At 42.5% G+C, this 16664-nt stretch overlaps 1 protein-coding gene and 1 long non-coding RNA gene across 3 annotated transcripts in view; one reads left to right on the top strand and one right to left on the bottom strand.

The window, feature by feature from the left end:
• The first annotated feature begins 1109 nt into the window (after nucleotides 1–1109).
• Nucleotides 1110–2773, top strand: LOC115252284 (uncharacterized). The gene is made up of 2 exons (XR_003890690.1): nucleotides 1110–1222; nucleotides 2080–2773. It is a non-coding gene; the product is annotated as an uncharacterized lncRNA (long non-coding RNA).
• The window catches only part of nalcn (sodium leak channel, non-selective), a 51848-nt gene continuing 37736 nt past the window's right edge, over nucleotides 2553–16664 (bottom strand). For both annotated transcript variants that reach the window (XM_003961617.3, XM_029846849.1), the window contains 29 exons: nucleotides 13235–13371; nucleotides 12478–12619; nucleotides 12263–12336; nucleotides 10835–10936; nucleotides 10682–10751; nucleotides 10467–10558; nucleotides 10244–10366; nucleotides 10091–10147; nucleotides 9688–9808; nucleotides 9486–9617; nucleotides 9172–9339; nucleotides 8609–8713; nucleotides 8370–8476; nucleotides 8141–8261; nucleotides 7937–8035; nucleotides 7760–7853; nucleotides 6794–6900; nucleotides 6622–6696; nucleotides 6403–6522; nucleotides 6254–6322; nucleotides 6007–6155; nucleotides 5762–5855; nucleotides 5328–5460; nucleotides 5073–5188; nucleotides 4674–4831; nucleotides 4215–4365; nucleotides 3937–4086; nucleotides 3671–3788; nucleotides 2553–3347 (listed from right to left, as the gene is read on the bottom strand). In XM_003961617.3, the coding sequence (XP_003961666.1) occupies nucleotides 3205–3347; nucleotides 3671–3788; nucleotides 3937–4086; nucleotides 4215–4365; nucleotides 4674–4831; nucleotides 5073–5188; nucleotides 5328–5460; nucleotides 5762–5855; nucleotides 6007–6155; nucleotides 6254–6322; nucleotides 6403–6522; nucleotides 6622–6696; nucleotides 6794–6900; nucleotides 7760–7853; nucleotides 7937–8035; nucleotides 8141–8261; nucleotides 8370–8476; nucleotides 8609–8713; nucleotides 9172–9339; nucleotides 9486–9617; nucleotides 9688–9808; nucleotides 10091–10147; nucleotides 10244–10366; nucleotides 10467–10558; nucleotides 10682–10751; nucleotides 10835–10936; nucleotides 12263–12336; nucleotides 12478–12619; nucleotides 13235–13371 (3327 nt within the window). In that variant the 3' untranslated portion in view covers nucleotides 2553–3204. The remainder of the gene's footprint in view (nucleotides 3348–3670; nucleotides 3789–3936; nucleotides 4087–4214; nucleotides 4366–4673; nucleotides 4832–5072; nucleotides 5189–5327; nucleotides 5461–5761; nucleotides 5856–6006; nucleotides 6156–6253; nucleotides 6323–6402; nucleotides 6523–6621; nucleotides 6697–6793; nucleotides 6901–7759; nucleotides 7854–7936; nucleotides 8036–8140; nucleotides 8262–8369; nucleotides 8477–8608; nucleotides 8714–9171; nucleotides 9340–9485; nucleotides 9618–9687; nucleotides 9809–10090; nucleotides 10148–10243; nucleotides 10367–10466; nucleotides 10559–10681; nucleotides 10752–10834; nucleotides 10937–12262; nucleotides 12337–12477; nucleotides 12620–13234; nucleotides 13372–16664) is intronic.

Below are 16664 nucleotides of genomic sequence, written 5' to 3'. Positions count from 1 at the left end.
TTCCTCCCAACATTGAGACAAGGCTGGATTTTAATCAACACATTATGCCAGTTGTTAATTGCTTTTGCCGCCTGCTGCTAAAATAATTTGCTACTTTTTTTTTTTTTTAAATGATTCTAGTAGTAACCATCTGTTTCAAAACATGGGGACCAGCTCGACCTGGACCTGGGGTGGACGCTGACATGGGATCCAGCCAGTACATCCACACCGCTGCAGAGCCGGGACATAAGGGCGGGGAGATGGACCCTGAAGCGGGCAACCTGAGGAGCCAGAACCATCTTTGAAAAACAGGCTTCATGGCCCAGATGGACCCGTCTTCCCGTCCACATTTGGATGGATTATGTGACAGTTTTGACATGAATAAGTGCATTTGCTTTTCTTGTTACTGGAAGGAGAAGCCACGTGTTTCTGCTGGATCCACCGGCGGCGGCGCCCACAGCAGGCGCCGCGTTCACACCTTCGGCATCGTCACACCTGCAGTAATACCTGTTTAATCCTCACACCTGCCCCACTGACTTTGCATAAGTCTGAGGGTAACTCGGTGGATACGGGAGACAAATCGGATTCCCTCTGATGAGGACTTTGATCTGATTTATGTCGAACGTGTATACCCCACTCACCTCTTTGATGGGATCAAAGCTGCTTCTCTGATCAAGTGTCTGATGGCACATTAGAGGAAGAGGAGGAAGAGGAGGACGATTTATGTTTTGTATGTCTGGGTCGGTCTTCGCCACTGTTTGGTTTTGAACAAGTCCGGATTCAGACGACCCACCTCACCGTGGTGGCTTTGTCCCACAGGCTGGGCTCAGAATCACTGGGGTGGGACACCACCAGCGAGAAGGTTGCCGGTTTCAGTCCACTGGCTCTTTGCCGGCTTCCCATTTTGTAGCTTTCCTGTCCTAAAATCCTGCCAGCAGACGGGGTTCCCCCAGAGGACAGTGGTGTAAAAGCCTTAAAAGTGAGGAAGAGCACTAGAAACCGCTCTCTTTGATGAATTTGCCTTAATTTAAAAGAGAAGGTTAGTCTTTGGCTTAGAAGTTTGGTCTTTGTTCTCATATATGTTTTATTTAAATGCCAGGTTTAATCGTCTGTAACATTCGGGTTAATGTGTTCTGGCTACAGACTGATGGACATTCTGGAGTGATGCTGCTGCAGTGGTTCGAAGGGACATCTCAACAGGAAGGGAACAAACCATCAGCGCCATCATGTACTTTAATTACAGGTAATCTCGACTCACTGACACTCTTGTCGTCGCTCTGTTCCTAAGAACTTCCTCCTCAATTACCAAAGTGCCTCAATTAGGCCCTAAATATCCAGTGGACACGAACAAGGGAGAGATGGGCAAATTACAATGACGAGGGTAAAAACAACAGGCCCCGTAAGAGCCAGTGTGATGCAGAGGCAATTAAAAGACCAAAAAGTGTTCCACCATGCAGGGTGAAAATGAGGAAAAAGGGAAAAAGGCTCTTTGAGGAGCTAGTTCTGAGCTAAGTGGAGCTTAAGAGGCAATGGTCGAGGGGAAGAAAAAGCGAGGAAAGAGAAATTAAAGAGACCTGATTGGCAAGAAAGCCGGTGTCACACTGTTTCCCTACAGGACCATATGTCGGGGGGGGGGGGGGGGGGGGGGGGGGGGTGCACTCAGTCATCGAAAGACCGGAATGTGTGAGTAAGTCATGATTTCTATAGAGCAAGTGGGCGTCCCACAGGCAGCTGATTTTCTGCACTCTCGCTGCCTCCCCTCGCATTCATTATCCATCCCAGCCCATACACACTCCATCAACTGTGAAACACACTGGGCCTTTCAGCGCACCGCAACCAGGACCCGTCTCTTTTGAGACGCCCATCCTGTGTCTAATGAGGAGGATGCTTAAGCTGCAGCCAGCAGTCGAGAGCATTAGTCAATTAGCTCAAATCAAAAGGGAAAGTGATTGTCTGATGAAGCAACTAGAAAGACACAAGGAGTACAGTCAAATGCTAATACACTGCTTTTGTTTCAGTCTTGATGGTTTAAGTATTCTCCAGGGTCTCTGTATTAACTCAATTTGTGTGTGTATGCATGTGCGTGTGTGTGTTTACCAGGCGCCTACTCATCTGGACAGCCTAAAACCCAGATGCACACCAAAGCGGATGTCGGCAAGTGTCGTCGTGTGGCTTTGAAATCCAAACTTTAAAAGAGCTCGTTGTGGTCGTAGCGGGGTGAAAATGTCGCTCACGTGCAGCTCCTCTTCACCGTTGGACCGAATGTTCCGTGGACGCTCGCGTCCAACAGAGGGCAGTGTTGGACAGAGGCAGTGGACACTGAGCCACGTCGGAGTCCCACGTTCAGGTCCAGCATGTGGGACAAGATCAAAGCACAATCAGGTTTCAGAGGTGATGACGTCATGGTGCGACTATTGATACCAACTGTCAAATCACATATTCGTAGCCAACCTTTGGACACTTTAAAACAGTTTTTTGTTGTTTTCTTTTTAAAAAAAGGTGTTTACACCATTGTAATGTAAAAGAATTGTTTATTTTTTATCTTAAAAATGTTTAAACAGTAAAGGCTTTTATTATAATAATTAAATATTTGACAATAATTTATCAGATTTTACAAAATATCTCTCATTTCAACACATAGATGCTGTGTGTAACATAGATTAGACATTTAATTACATTCAGTCACAAATCTTGAAAGTTAATTGGTGTTTACGTACTAGGACGGGTTTGAATTTAAAGTGACATTAAAAAAAAAACAGCATTTATACATTTAATACTGAAGAACCGAGAACAAGTGGCTAAAACAGTAGTAGACAGATAAAGTATTGACATCAAGGACATCACATAATGTAGGATGATCAGCACAACCCAACAGAACAGTAAGAAGACCCACAGCAGCAGCTTCTTGCTTCATTTCATCAGTCTAAAATCACCCGACTGCTCTAACGCTGCACGCTGCTGCGGAGGAACACTGCAGTCATTTAAAGTCATCTCAGACAACACAAGAGAATACCTAGCCAGGAAGTAAGGAGCCGTTACTGCAGCGGCGTCAGTAGCACAAATATACAGCAGAGCAGACTTTCTTTAACCCGTATCAAAATAAACACTATAAAAAGCTTTTAAGAAAGATCAAGAGGGGAAAAAATGGCCTTGAAAGACGGCAAGCTTCTCAGCTCATCCGCTTCAAGAACAACAGGTGGCGCTGGTTGTGGTTTTAACGGTGGTTTAAATGTCAATGAGGTCGTCGCCGCTCTCGTCGCTCTCCACAGTCAGCTGCCGGGTCCACCACTTCTTCACCTCTGACCCTGAAGAGGCCTCGTCATTGACAGGATTCATTTTGCAAACGCTGGACTTGATGCTGGTGCGACCTGTCGGAAGAGACGGAGAAGACGAGTCACAGGCTGGACGGACGCGGGTCAACGCAGCATTTCTACAGCTGCAGAAACACCGCTTGTCTCCATCCTACTGCAGGATCAGCCTAAGACGGGAATAAATCTCAAAAATAATTAAAAAACTAGACTATCAGCGGCAACCAGATGCAACAACGCACCCACGAACACAATAGTCATAGATTTAATATATGGCAGAAAATGGTACAATAGCTGGTCGTCTGAAGCAAGAGTCACTTATCTATATTTCATTCATATTTCATTCTAAACTGACCCCACTGCTGGGGTATGTGTATGTGTACCTGCAGGCAGCCGCCACTGTCCCAGCTTCCTCTGTGGTCTCCCCAGGTCTGCCGAGTCCTGCCTGTACCCGCCTTTGTCTGACAATGTGGGGCTCAGCAGCTGCTGGAGACCACTCATCTAAACAATGACAAAAAGATGTTTTTTCCTGCCACCAGTGCAATCTTACACCTACACGATGTGCTTGCTAAATGTCCAGCTGTGAGAACGCGCGTGTGCGTGAGTGTGAGCGTGTGTAGTCAGGGCTGGTGAGAAAGCGCAGCATTACCTCAGGCTGTGAAGGGTTGTCTGGGTTGTTCGCATTGTGGTCCTCACTTGGCACGGTGGTCTCGATACTGGGGGGGTTGAGGAAGCGACTCAGCTCCTGTTGCTGGCTCACTCTCAGGCTGTGAATGATGCTACACCACTGCTGCTGTTTCTGCAAACACACACACACACACACACACACACACACACACACACACACAGGTTCAGCGTGTGAAACTGGAGTGTGTGGAGGAGCCTCTAAACAAATGTGCTGTGTGAGGCAGGTCAGGAGAAACAAACCGCTCGTATGCGCTTCAGGCACTTCTTCAGCCACATGCGTATGGTCTGTTTGGCCACCTCTTCTTCAATGGTATATTCCAGCTGTTCCCTAGCCAACAGCTCCTCCAGCTGGAGAGATTTCCGAATGTCCACCGAGCGATACGACAGCATGCTGAATGATGAAGAAAACCCAGATAAAATACATTAACATGTTCAGTTGCATTTAAGTTCACTAGATCTCTTTTTTTGCTGTTGAAAGTTCTGACTGACTGAAAAAAATAACATTATCAATATATACATATATATAAAACTATACTTGAAATATAAGACATTTGTAGGCTCCTGTGAGGCAATGTTATTGATCCTAAAATTGAATTAAACTTTGATATTTAGTTGCAGTTAGAGTTTAGCTACTCTTCTACAAAGTACATGTAATTGTTAGGAATCTTGAATCCAGCATCTGTGGGGTTTCAAAGTCACCTCAGCACATCGTGGAAAGTCACATCTCCTCCGCTGTGCAGTCGCTCCATCTCATAGCACATGTGCTTAAAGAGCAGCTTGTCTTTGTCCAGGTCCACCTCCAGCCTCCCTCGCAGCAGACGCAGCAGGAACTTCAGCCTGGATGTTGGAATCACGCCCTGGGAGAAAATGGAGTCGCCTGATTCAAGTGAGGGTGGAAACTGGCAACACTGCCTAAACAAGCTTCGTTTGGATTGTTGAATGAAGCTTACACTTCCGAAGTCAATGAACTCTAAGCTGGGGTCTGATACAGCCTAACATGTGTAGCTTATACACTGATAAACTACACAATCTGCCTTCTTCTGCCTCATCCTCTGGCCTCAGCTCTCCTCTTACTGTCCTCTGTTGCTATTGACTCACCTCCCGTTTGTCATCCACCATGTTCCAGATGATCTGGAAATGCCTCAGGTCGTTGTAGCTCAGCAGCTGATCCTCCTCAGTGGAGTAGAACAGAGAGAAGTTCTCCACAATGATGGCTGTAGCAGCAGAACAACGGCATTAAAATGCTGTGTGGAGACTTGAGCTACAGCTAAATGTAACCTGCTCTGTCTCGTACCAAATAAGACACAAAATGTAGCAGAGTGTTTTTGCATTTGCCACACAGGAAGCACTGACCTACAAGCAGGTTGAGCATGATGTAGGCTATGATGACGTAAAATGAGCAGAAGTAGATGAGTGCTCCAGCATAGTTCCCACAGTCGGTTTCCCAGTATCGATGTTTGTCTGGGGTGCAGAAAGGAGCCTGGACCTGTAGAGAGAAAGACTCTTTTAGCAAGAGGATACCACATTACACCGCTTTTTTGTAACCCTAAACTGTGATCCTAAACATCTATCCATCACAGTGAATGGTCACTTTTATAGTACAATGTAATGAAAGTGAGATTTGTAAAGCATTCAACTGTGTGACTGATTGGAACATACAAGAGTAACAGCTAATGCTACTGTGAGCACAATAAATTAAACAGTCCAATGATTTGTCATTATAGTGCCACAAATTGATGCTGTCTGTGTTTTTGGTGACGTGTGCATGGACACGGAGCTCTTCTTACCATGCAATCATGCATGATCTTATTCCAATCTTCTCCTGTTACAATACGGAAAAGAACAGCAATAGCCTTTCCTGCTGTGGAAAAGTTAGCATGCCTGCAATAAGAGTAGACAGATTATGATTACCGGTACATTAACTCCATAAAAAGGCTTTAATGGAAACACTGCATACAAACAGCCAGCCGTTGTCCTGAGCAGGGACATGCAGCACAGCGAAGGACATGGTACACTGATAGCAACTCTTTACCTGTTGATGTTCTCTCCGTATTTGACTGTTCCAAAAAGAACAACGCCAGCAAACGCATAGCAGAGGAGGAGGAGGAACATGCCAACGATGATGAAGAAGCTCTTGTACATGCTGACCACCACAGTCAACAGCAGCATCTTCAGAGTCACCTTCATTCATCACACAGAAGCATGTGTTACATAAAACAACAACAATTTGCTCATTCATACATCATTATTACTTTTATTATGCATGAAAACATACTCACATGCTTCCCACATATTGTAAAGAATCTAAAGACAATCACACATGTGCCCATCATATAGGTGTAAGCATTCTGGAGGGGACAATTAGATGGTTATTTCTGGATACGTACATAATTACGCTAATGATCCATTAATACTGCAATTATCTGACCAGTAGGGAAAAGTGCAGGACAATCCAGATGACACCTAATGATGTGACCAGCAGGTCATAGCGATTCCGCCTGCTCTGCCAGTATCCCGCTGGAGACATGGCAATAAGCTTCATGGTCACCTGGGTAACAACACACAGCATCAAACGAGCACATCCAGTGATTCTAGACACAGTGTTTGACAAAAATGTAAATTGTAGATAACAAGAGAATCACCTCACCTCCAACACGAATATGAAGGTGAAGACTACTGACATGGTGGCCAGAGGAAATGTTACTTGATCTTTAACGTCCCACTGAAAGGCAGGTTTACACGTTCACTCAAACGGGAGGTTCAACACACGACACAAGCACAAAGGTAATAACATGACCTCATGTGTTATCAGCCCTTACCTTGACTGAGAGCAGCACTGACTGCGCCAAAACCAGTACAGCAATGCCCCGTTTGAAGAAGGGATGTTGAGTGATGTCATACATTTTTGCCCGGAAACTTCCATTTTCTGCCCGGCAGCAAAAGATCGTAAGAGATTGATTTGGACAACTGAAACTAAAATCCACAATGGACATGCTGAATTTTGTAATTTTCAAGCTGTCGGGTCCTGCCGTCATCTGAATTAGCGACAGCAACCTTAGTTGAACATGTGGTAGTATGCTTTACTTTCCTCTAGGTGGCACTCTAGGAGTATTTCAATGTTTCCCATTACCATTAAAGTGATGTTGATGCTTTCTCCACTTAGGTATGCTAATACTTTTTGCAAAATAGAAGTTTATTGTGCCCAAAAGAGCAGACTATGAACACAAACTGACCATGTAATTTGATTAGCGTGTCCCAGAAAGTTGAAACAGTGCCGTGGCAGACTGTGATTATGTTAAACTGCTGACCACAGACACTTCCGCAAGTTCTTTGAGTAAGAGTGTGTGAGCAGAGGCCAGCTCAGTGTTATAATGATCTGCCAGTGATGAGTGAGTGGTGCCAGCGCTGAAGGTCTTTGCATGTGGATCAAAGTCAGACTGAGACTGCTGGTGTCAGCGGGATTACCCACTAAAACCTGAAGCCAATGATTTCCTGTTAGTTCTCAGCCTCTGTTGTATTAACAGTCAATTTTACAATCACACATCTATATCACCCACCAGACAAAAATCAAGAAGAAAGAATTCTTTTGAACACTCTTGTGTATGAATACACATTTAAAGCTTGAACTTTGCTTCATCAGATTTGAAAAGGTTTTGAACACCAGCCCACCCTTGAGCCACTCTGCTTTACATCTATTAAACCCTCCTTCACCGGTGTCACCATGATAACGGTGTGGTGTGAATGCTCTGGCTGAACGGTAAATGTGTGTATGTGTATGCGAGTACCTGGGCGAGGAGGAAGATGGAGAGGTTGTGCTATTTTCAGTCGACTCTTCAGATCCTCCCATCTCCTCTGATCCACTGTTAGAAGAGCGGTTCCCTAAAAAGATGAACGATTTCAGTAATTTTCCTTTTTTCCCCCCACCACATTAGCTGCACAGAAGCCTTTTTAACTCGCTTTACCTTATTCTCATTGAAGTTTGCAATGACAACACCAACAAACAGAGTGAGTCCAATCATACATCCCAGGAACACAAAGACGTGGATGTAGATGCCATGGATCTGCAAACACACAAGCCTTGCAGCATTTATATTTCCCATTTTACAGCATAACACATAAGAGAATGAGTCTAAAGGTGCTGTAACATGGGGTAAGAACTTAATTACCGGTCCAACGCGGTGAATAATGACATCTCGCACTTCTACCCAACCTTTGAGAGACAGCACCTCAAACAGCGCTAGCATGGCATTTCCGACATTATCAAAGTTAAAATTACGAGGGTTCGCCCTGAAAAAGGAAATAATGGAGACGTCAATCTTTAGGTACAGAAAAACACAAAACAAAAGAAACTCAGATATCAAGCCGGAAGTGAAATACAGCACAAGCAGCACCTACCAGACTCTAGGTACCCAGAAACCAGGCTTGTTCTCTCCAGGCTTCAGTTTCAGATTGAGATTTTTCGATACACTGACATTTATGCGGAATATTCCATGACAATCCTCCTACAAACAGAAAAATGCACCAAGTGAAAGGAATGAGGTAAATCAATTTAAAACAAAGGATTATTTTACCCTTCTAAAGCCATCACTATCACTGAGAAAGCTCATGTGTGCATTTTTCTACTGCTGTTTTACCCGTTTCAAGATGCGAGAGTCATTGCACTTTGCGAGCTTTCCTGCAAACAGCTGCACTCCAAAACTTGCAAACACCAGCATTAATGTGAGGAGCAGAATGGAAACCTGCAGGAAAAATCAATCAGGCATTTGAGACAGACAGCACAAGACAACCCCAGGCTGTAAGACTAAAGAGCCTACTGCAGAAGTGAAACAGATGAGGATACAGAGACCTCATGTGGCAAATCCAATTCAGACTCAGACAAAATGAGTAAATATCAAAAGCCTCTGGTGGTGGTATAAAAGGATTTAAAAGGCAAAGTAACAGTAAACAAGGCAGAGAAACAATAATAACCACAACACAATATACTATCTGAGAATTAGATGCTTTAGAACACAAACATTGGCTGAAAGTTTAACTGTTTAGACGTAGACGTTATGCCTGATATTCATTTTTCAAAACAATTTGGTAATAAACAGTATGTACTTATGTGTTGATTACATGGATAAACGGTTATAAAAATGGCAATTTAAGACATACACAAAGGCATATAGGTCTCAAATGTAGACAGTTGAACACTAACTAGGAGAATTTCTTTGAATCCCTTGAGAACCTCTCGCACCACCTTCCTCATCTGGGGAACCAGTTTAAAGATCCTGAGTGGACGGAGACAACGCAGCATCATCAGAAGCTGAGCTCCAGACTCAGGAGGGACATCAGAGGGCAGCCAGCAAAGAAAGATGAGGCTCACCTACAGGAGAGAATGCCTCATTTCTATGTACCAAACATCGTGCAACGGCAACAAAATGTGAAATACAAAGAGACAATATATCTAAAAGTAAAATATTAAAAGATGTGATTGGATTTTCTGCCTTTAGCCTGGATGGCAACTCTTACAAGATAGATGAAAATATCCATGACGCCTCCAAAGTCTCTGATGACAGCCGTTGGGGTGAAGAAGAGGCCGTCTGCCATTATCTTCAGATTGAGTTCGATGCTCATAAAGATCACAAACACATACTCCCCAATCTGAAATACAACAAACAGGTAGGACGAAATCTGCCTGCTCACATTCAGCTGTCTGAGCCAGCTTTAGTACCTGAAGCATGGGGACGTGCATGACTCTGGTAAACGGCGATTCAAACATCATAGAGATGCAGGAGCTGATGGTGACGATTATCATGACCCAGTCCAAATAAGTGACGAGGCCCAGAAGATCACTGCAGGGAAACACAGGTTGGTACGGACATTTTAGGATTCACAGAGTGGAATTCAGCGCATGTGAGTCTAAGCAGTTAAACATTGAAATATGAAACATTAATAATCAAAGCTAAATTATATTCAGATGAAGATCATTTTCATAGCTTCTCTATTCTTGAGTTCCTTTCATTTCCACCAGGGTTCTTGTAGCAGCAGCCAGACTACTGGGGCTCGGAATGGCTAATTGTTTCAATGTCACACAACAGACAGGAGAGAGCGGATCAAGGATTCTGCACACTCACTACAGCTGGTGGTATTTGGTGTTCTTCACTGCTCCTGTTATGGGGTCAGTTTTGGATCTAGGTAGGAATTCACACACAGAGATTAAACATTTTTGCACCCTCTTAGGCACATTTGAAAAACGGACTTTGTTGCAGATGACAAACTGATTGTACACGTTGAAACGGGCTCGGACGATCACTCTGCAGAAGTTCCTGAAGCGGTGCTCCCGCCCCACGATGAAGAGCGGCTTATCAAAGTACGGATGGTTCTCCCTTAATTCCTCTTCTTGGACTTTTCTACTCAGGTGAACCAGAAGAGAAACTAGTCAAAAGCCACATTAATGATGCGGCATGGATGAATGTGCTACCCGAGGAACAAGAACGAGGATAAAAATACCTCTTCATTTCTGCTTGCTCTTTCTTTTCCTGGATCATCTTAATCTCACTGTCCTCTCTTTGTGCGTTACGATAGCGTACGGTGCTTGAATGCTGAGGTGGGGAAAGAAAACGTTTTAAAAGACACATTTTTACAACCAAAGGAATACCTGAAAACACCTAGAACACTCTAAAAGGAGCTCTTCTGCAAACATAACATATCATGTGTGCCCTCACATCCTGGGTGAGCGTCTCCAATGATTTTCCGTGACTGATCCTTTGACTGGTCGAGCCATGTCTCAGGGATCTGCAGATGCACACAGCAAACACTGGTTGAAAAACAAACTGGGTTTAACTTCTTTGCATTCTCCTATAAATGTGCTGTCGTACCTGCGCTCTTGTCGAATGTGATGCTGAACGCTGAGAATGGAGCGTTCTTTTGCTGGCTGGCCTTCAAAAGATCCACTTAGCATTCGCTGTCTGGTACAGGCTCTAGGAATTGCAATCAGTTCTTTTCATAATCTCCTATGTTTAATATAAATGTAAAAAATATCTGAAGTGGTCAGTGATGATCACCACACTGCTGACCCTACTTTCTGCCTGAAAAGGGGCTCATACTTTAGCTAAATTATAGAGAGGGGCTACCGCTGGAAATGGATTGAAATGATTCCATTAGTCATCCCGTGTGTACTTGTCTCAACATATCTGCCTGGACAACAACAGAGCCATGTATCAGAACACTGCTATTGACACTAAGCATCAGCAGCAGCGTGTGGCCTTTAATCATTTGTGTACACAGGAACCCATAATGGTTCCGCGGAAGATGTTGGTGCAGCTGCGAACCTAATCGTGGATTTGTGTTAAAGATGACAGGCCAGACAGAACGTGTTATGACTACTGATGAGCTTTCTATCTTTCAGACTGACTGAGTAAGCAAAGGGAGGGCAGACGGGTGCAAGGGAGTCAGATTGGACATAGTGTCGGAGCGCTAATCTACAGTCAGTGGCAGCTCTGCTATGCTGAACAGCAAATTATCCATTTCATTATTCATTTTGCTGCAGAACTAAACAAGGCTGCAGCATGAAAGAGAGAGAGAGAGTGCTTTTACTATGGAATGTAAATCAGAAAAAATAATGTAGAGAGATAATTGAGGCATTTAAGGGACTTCCTTGTGAACAGTGATATTACTGACAACATCACACTTCTGATATACATTTTTTCCAATATTAAATTGGAAAAAAAGGCTGCCGATTCTCTCACCACATAGGGGAAAACAACTGGCAAATAACAGTGTACTAAACAAAGATTCTAAACTGACAATGAACAGATTCAAGAAACTGGAAGATAAAAAGCGTGTTTGTAATGAAAAATAAAGATATTGCATACGATGCTGCGCTTTGTTGTCCCTCTGTAAAGGAGGCCTCTTTGACATTACTATTCACCCGGGACAAAATGCTGACACTAAATTAGTAGCTCTGTGCATGAAAACATAGTGGAGCTGAATCTTGCACCAGCTAATGAGCAGGCAAAGTGACACATCAACCAAGAAAGCTCAGAGAAAAGCTAAAAATTGAACTGCTACTTGCTGCAACACAGGGATTTTTTTAGCGTTGATCTACCACTTGTAATCTTCCTTCAGTGACTTGGTAACAAAGCTTAAAAGACTGATTTATACATCGTCAAAAAGTGCTTTTGCTAGTAGTAGCTGCATTCTTTAAACTGCACTTTTACTGCATATGCTTGATCTAGTAGTTTTCTCATGTTTCAGAAAAAGGTACAACATTACATTAATGGTTTAACACAGCGAGGGTCACTTACCGTAGGATTTTATTGATGGTAGTTTCTTTTTCCAAGAGGTTACGAGCTCGGATACTAAATATTGACCTGCGAAGCTGTAAGAGCCCATTGTGAGAATCCATTAGTTCCCAGTTTGTTAAATTTACTGTGTTATCGAGTGGCTTGTGTTCAGCATTTTTCGTCAAAGTGATATTCAGTTTTTAACTATAAATATGGTAGTTCATAAAGTAGAGTACCTTTTGATCAATGTACTTGTTGTCTTCGATGGCTGAACGTTTGGAGTGATCACAGGAAGAAGATGATGCAGAGGGGAGACGCCGGAATAAACAACTGGTATCCTGCTGCTGACGATCGATGAACTGTTTCATAAAACTCTCCCTGGAGGCAAAACAATGCAGCTGCTGCCATGACTTATTTGATTAGTTATGAAAAAAAGGCCTTCAGGCATATTGGTTTTTTGTTTTTTTTAAATTCGAACATTTTAAAACATTGACTGATACACATCTTGTTGAAGAAAATAATTGAATTAATATTTATGTAATATAGTATTAATATTCAAATTAATCTTTTAATGTTTTCTTGCAAAACCTTTTTCTTCTAAAACTAAAAGCATAACCACGAATAATAAATGACAGTTAAAATACAAACCTAAGGTGCAAAATCAGCAGGGGAAGGTGTTCATTAACTAGACGCTACACGACAGATTGCACACAATTGCACACAAAGGTCATAGGGTTGATGTTTCTGTGGCGGTTTTCTGCCCCAGTATTAACACAAAATAACTAACAAAATGGCAAAGTTGATATATTTATTTTAGCTGATTAATTGTACCTATTCTTTACTTTAAATGGATGAATTATTCTGTCATTTGTGACATAGAAATAGATGAATGAAAATTAACTAAAAATTACATTGTGTAGTAGAACATTTTTAAAGTTAGATTTTGATTCTTGATTTGAGTGTAAAATCTCAGATTCAAATGTCTGACTGCACCTGATTCTGGGTACGGTGAAGTCAGACGGCAGCTTAGATATCTTCACCATCTGAGGTCTGTTGGGGAACTTCTCAAAGATCCTTAGGCGGAGAGGTAGCTTCTCTTTGGTGTCAGCATTTGCTTCACTTTGCTTGAGCTAACCAAGGGAACCGAAAGAAAAACTGCTTCAGGAACAGAATGATGCAGTAAAAGAAGGATTTCAGCCAGGAAAAAAGGAGGTCAGAATCAAATATTTAGGAAAAGAACAAAGTTGCCATAGTTTAGGGAAAGAACCTTTAATTTGCATCGTTACTGGTTGTATATGAGGATAATTGGGGCAGATATCCACAGGGAAAACTGACACATGAAGGTGTTTTGTGTCTGTCAGACTGTAGCTGTATGTTTCATCCTGATGATGGCAGCAACACACCTGACTACAACACGCCACACACAACACAACCACAGGAACGATGAGATCCTACTTACTTTTGAAAAAAGAATGGAGAAGGCAACAAAAGAAAAAAGCAAAGATTAATTTTTGAATGGGTGATGGTGAAAATAAAATAATGATTGCATGCCTCAGAACAGCAGGTGATGAAATAAGACAAAGGGGGGGGGGGCAGCGCAAATGAAACTAATTACTTCCATTTAATTACACGTGAGGCTGGCTTATTGATATTCCTTTGGAGGTTTTCTCTGTCTGGGTGTCTGGAGATAACCGCTGATGCATTCCTGATTAGGCTTGAAAGTGAAGTCCTGGAGCAATGCTGAGTGTTGGCTTATCATTCATAGCAGGGGACCATGGTGAAACATATTGATTTGAGCTTGCTGAATGTTTCTCTGACACTCCGATGCCCACCTCCCTACCAACGCAGCGGCTCCTTTCATACCGCCGGGATGTAGTGGAATTTTCTGCCCACATGTCTGACTGGAACGGCCCACATATCTGAAGGGAAGCAGGCGGTGGGGCCGAGGCTGGTGATTTGAATCACTTCTCTAATGTATAATAGGAAAATATGGAATGTCTTTTTTTCAGTGAGTGGGTGGCTAGGTTAATGTTGTGAAGTAATTATGGACTAGTATTTGTTTCTGTATTGTACTGTGCTTTTTACTGATCACTGATTTAATATAATGGAAAAGAAAAAAAAAAGGCATAAATGTGAATGTTTTAGAAGAACTCTGTTTTTATTCTTAGAAATGTGGGTGTGTAAGCCTGTAAGTGTGGTCAAAGCGTGGTCAAAGAAAGGTGCAGAAGACTGCAGATATACACCTTGCTTGGCATCATGACAAGATCGTACAAATCAACTATAATAAGATGAGATGCTGAGTTGGAAAACTGTTGTTTCGGATTGGATTCAGATGATAACTCACACCAGAGCCCTAACTGGGAAAATGCTTGAACTTGGCTTGAACTTTCATGTGTGACTGAAGCTTAATTGAGTTATAGATATTTAATATCTCTAAACTCTTAAAGTGTTCCAGAGGTATACACGTATGCATAGTAACCAATACCAGAAGCGATGAGCATCCATCTACAAAACAACAGCCCACACAGTCACAATGTAGTTGTGGGAAGATGTAGATTCATGTAAATTTCAGGTAAGATCATTGCAACATTACAACCATCTTTGCAAGTGTACTTAATCCTAACTGCAGAAACAAAATAGCTTCTCTCCTCCATGTCTTGCACACTGAGCTAGCATTCCCAGGAGGTCTTGGTTGGGTTTCTCAGAATTTGGGCCAGTTCAACTGTAACTGTTTTGTAGAAGTGCTCAGAGAACGTTGGCAGGGTCACTCGCTCTGTTCATTAACTGGGATGTGAACCATGATGCAGAACTGTTGTAAAAGCATGTGCCTTGACCTATACTGGCTACCTCCAAAATTCCCAACACCATTGACTTCAGACTTGCTTGTTTGCAGAAATCTGAGCCTTAATAAGTATTTAATACGGATTCTTTGATACAGCCCACTCTTTTTGTTTAACATGGTTGTTAAATTGACTTGCAAAAGAAAATGCAAAAGGATAGAAACATACTCATTTTGATGAAGGGTGGCTGTTTAATCTGGACAGATGCTGTATTGCCACCGAGTCCAGTGTGTCTTAAGGTACTACATTATCTTTTTTGGTGTTATTTTCTACACATATGAATATATTTCACTAAAAACCTGAAGGTGACATTCCAAAGATAAAACCACTTTGTGCTGGGATCCGCCAAGGGGTAAAAAGTCCCTTTGTCGTTTGTATTCTTCTTCTTTTGAAATGCTTCTTAGAAACACCTCAGCCGAAGTAAAGAACCAGAGGACAAAGGAATCCTCCATGATACCATCACTGGTATATTATACAAATGGAATGCAATGACAGTAAATAGCCAAACATGCCATCCCATGTAAAGAGATATGTGCTTTGTAATAACGTTTGTAACGAAGCCACGGTGGCAGGTAGTTTCCTGCCACAGGTGCAGAACGGTGACTACGCGTCCTCTTTTACCTCAGGCCATGCTGCTCTCTCCGCCTCACTCCCCCACCTCCTTCTCGACCTGCCAGTTGTCTCGCAGCCAATGCCACATCACAGCCTTTCCAACTGACAAATATGGAATAATAAGACTACCGCTGAAACAACGACCACACGCTGTTTTGGCTATCCTTCTCTTCACGCTATTTTTGACAAGCCTGACACACTAGAAACAGCAAACTGTTTAACTCGGTGTTACAGCAGACCCTCCTCCAATGGTGGCCCCCCACAGTGTTTCTTTCTTCAAACTGTTAGTGAACGCTTGCTGACAACCATGCTTGCTTATTCTGTTAATAGATTAATTTGTATCCACTGGGTCTACAGAGAATAGTGCACAGTATAATATCGCACAATAAATGATCTATACTACTAATCAACACTGATAAATGAAGCAGGCACTGAAATACACAAGGTTGTTTATCAGGGAGTTTGTGTCTTTAATGCATGTACGTTGAATGTATGATTAAAGAATTACTTGGCTCTATTAATGACACATTGATTGACCCATGTACAGTAGATCCTTTGCATGGGGCCTATAGGTATCACATGCAATGGACAATAAATGCTAGAATTATTTATTGTATTCAAATAACAATTAATGCCAAAGGTGCCACATTTTACAGTATAAAATATGTTGATATAATGATGATGTAATTTTCTTTAAACATAAATGTATTTACTGGAAACCTGGCATCTCTGATGATGAGACATACAATAATAGTCGCAGCAGACCTAGAGTTTCCCCATCCTTGATGAGGATGACCAGGGAAAATAATTCCAAACTTAAATCTCACAGGGATTTTGAGGTGGAATCTCTCCATTCAGAGTTATTCCAGGCTTTTGGTTTTGTAAAACTTTGACACACTCAGTGTGTGGGTAGCACTGAGCAGAGAAAAACTTGTAGCACAAATGAGCATGCAGCTCACAACGTTGAGACA

This window comes from Takifugu rubripes, chromosome 1, assembly GCF_901000725.2.
Source record: "Takifugu rubripes chromosome 1, fTakRub1.2, whole genome shotgun sequence".
Classification (NCBI taxonomy): Eukaryota; Metazoa; Chordata; class Actinopteri; order Tetraodontiformes; family Tetraodontidae; genus Takifugu; species Takifugu rubripes.
The sequence above is the reverse complement of the archived record's forward strand: the minus strand, read 5'-3'. Positions and strand labels throughout refer to the sequence as shown.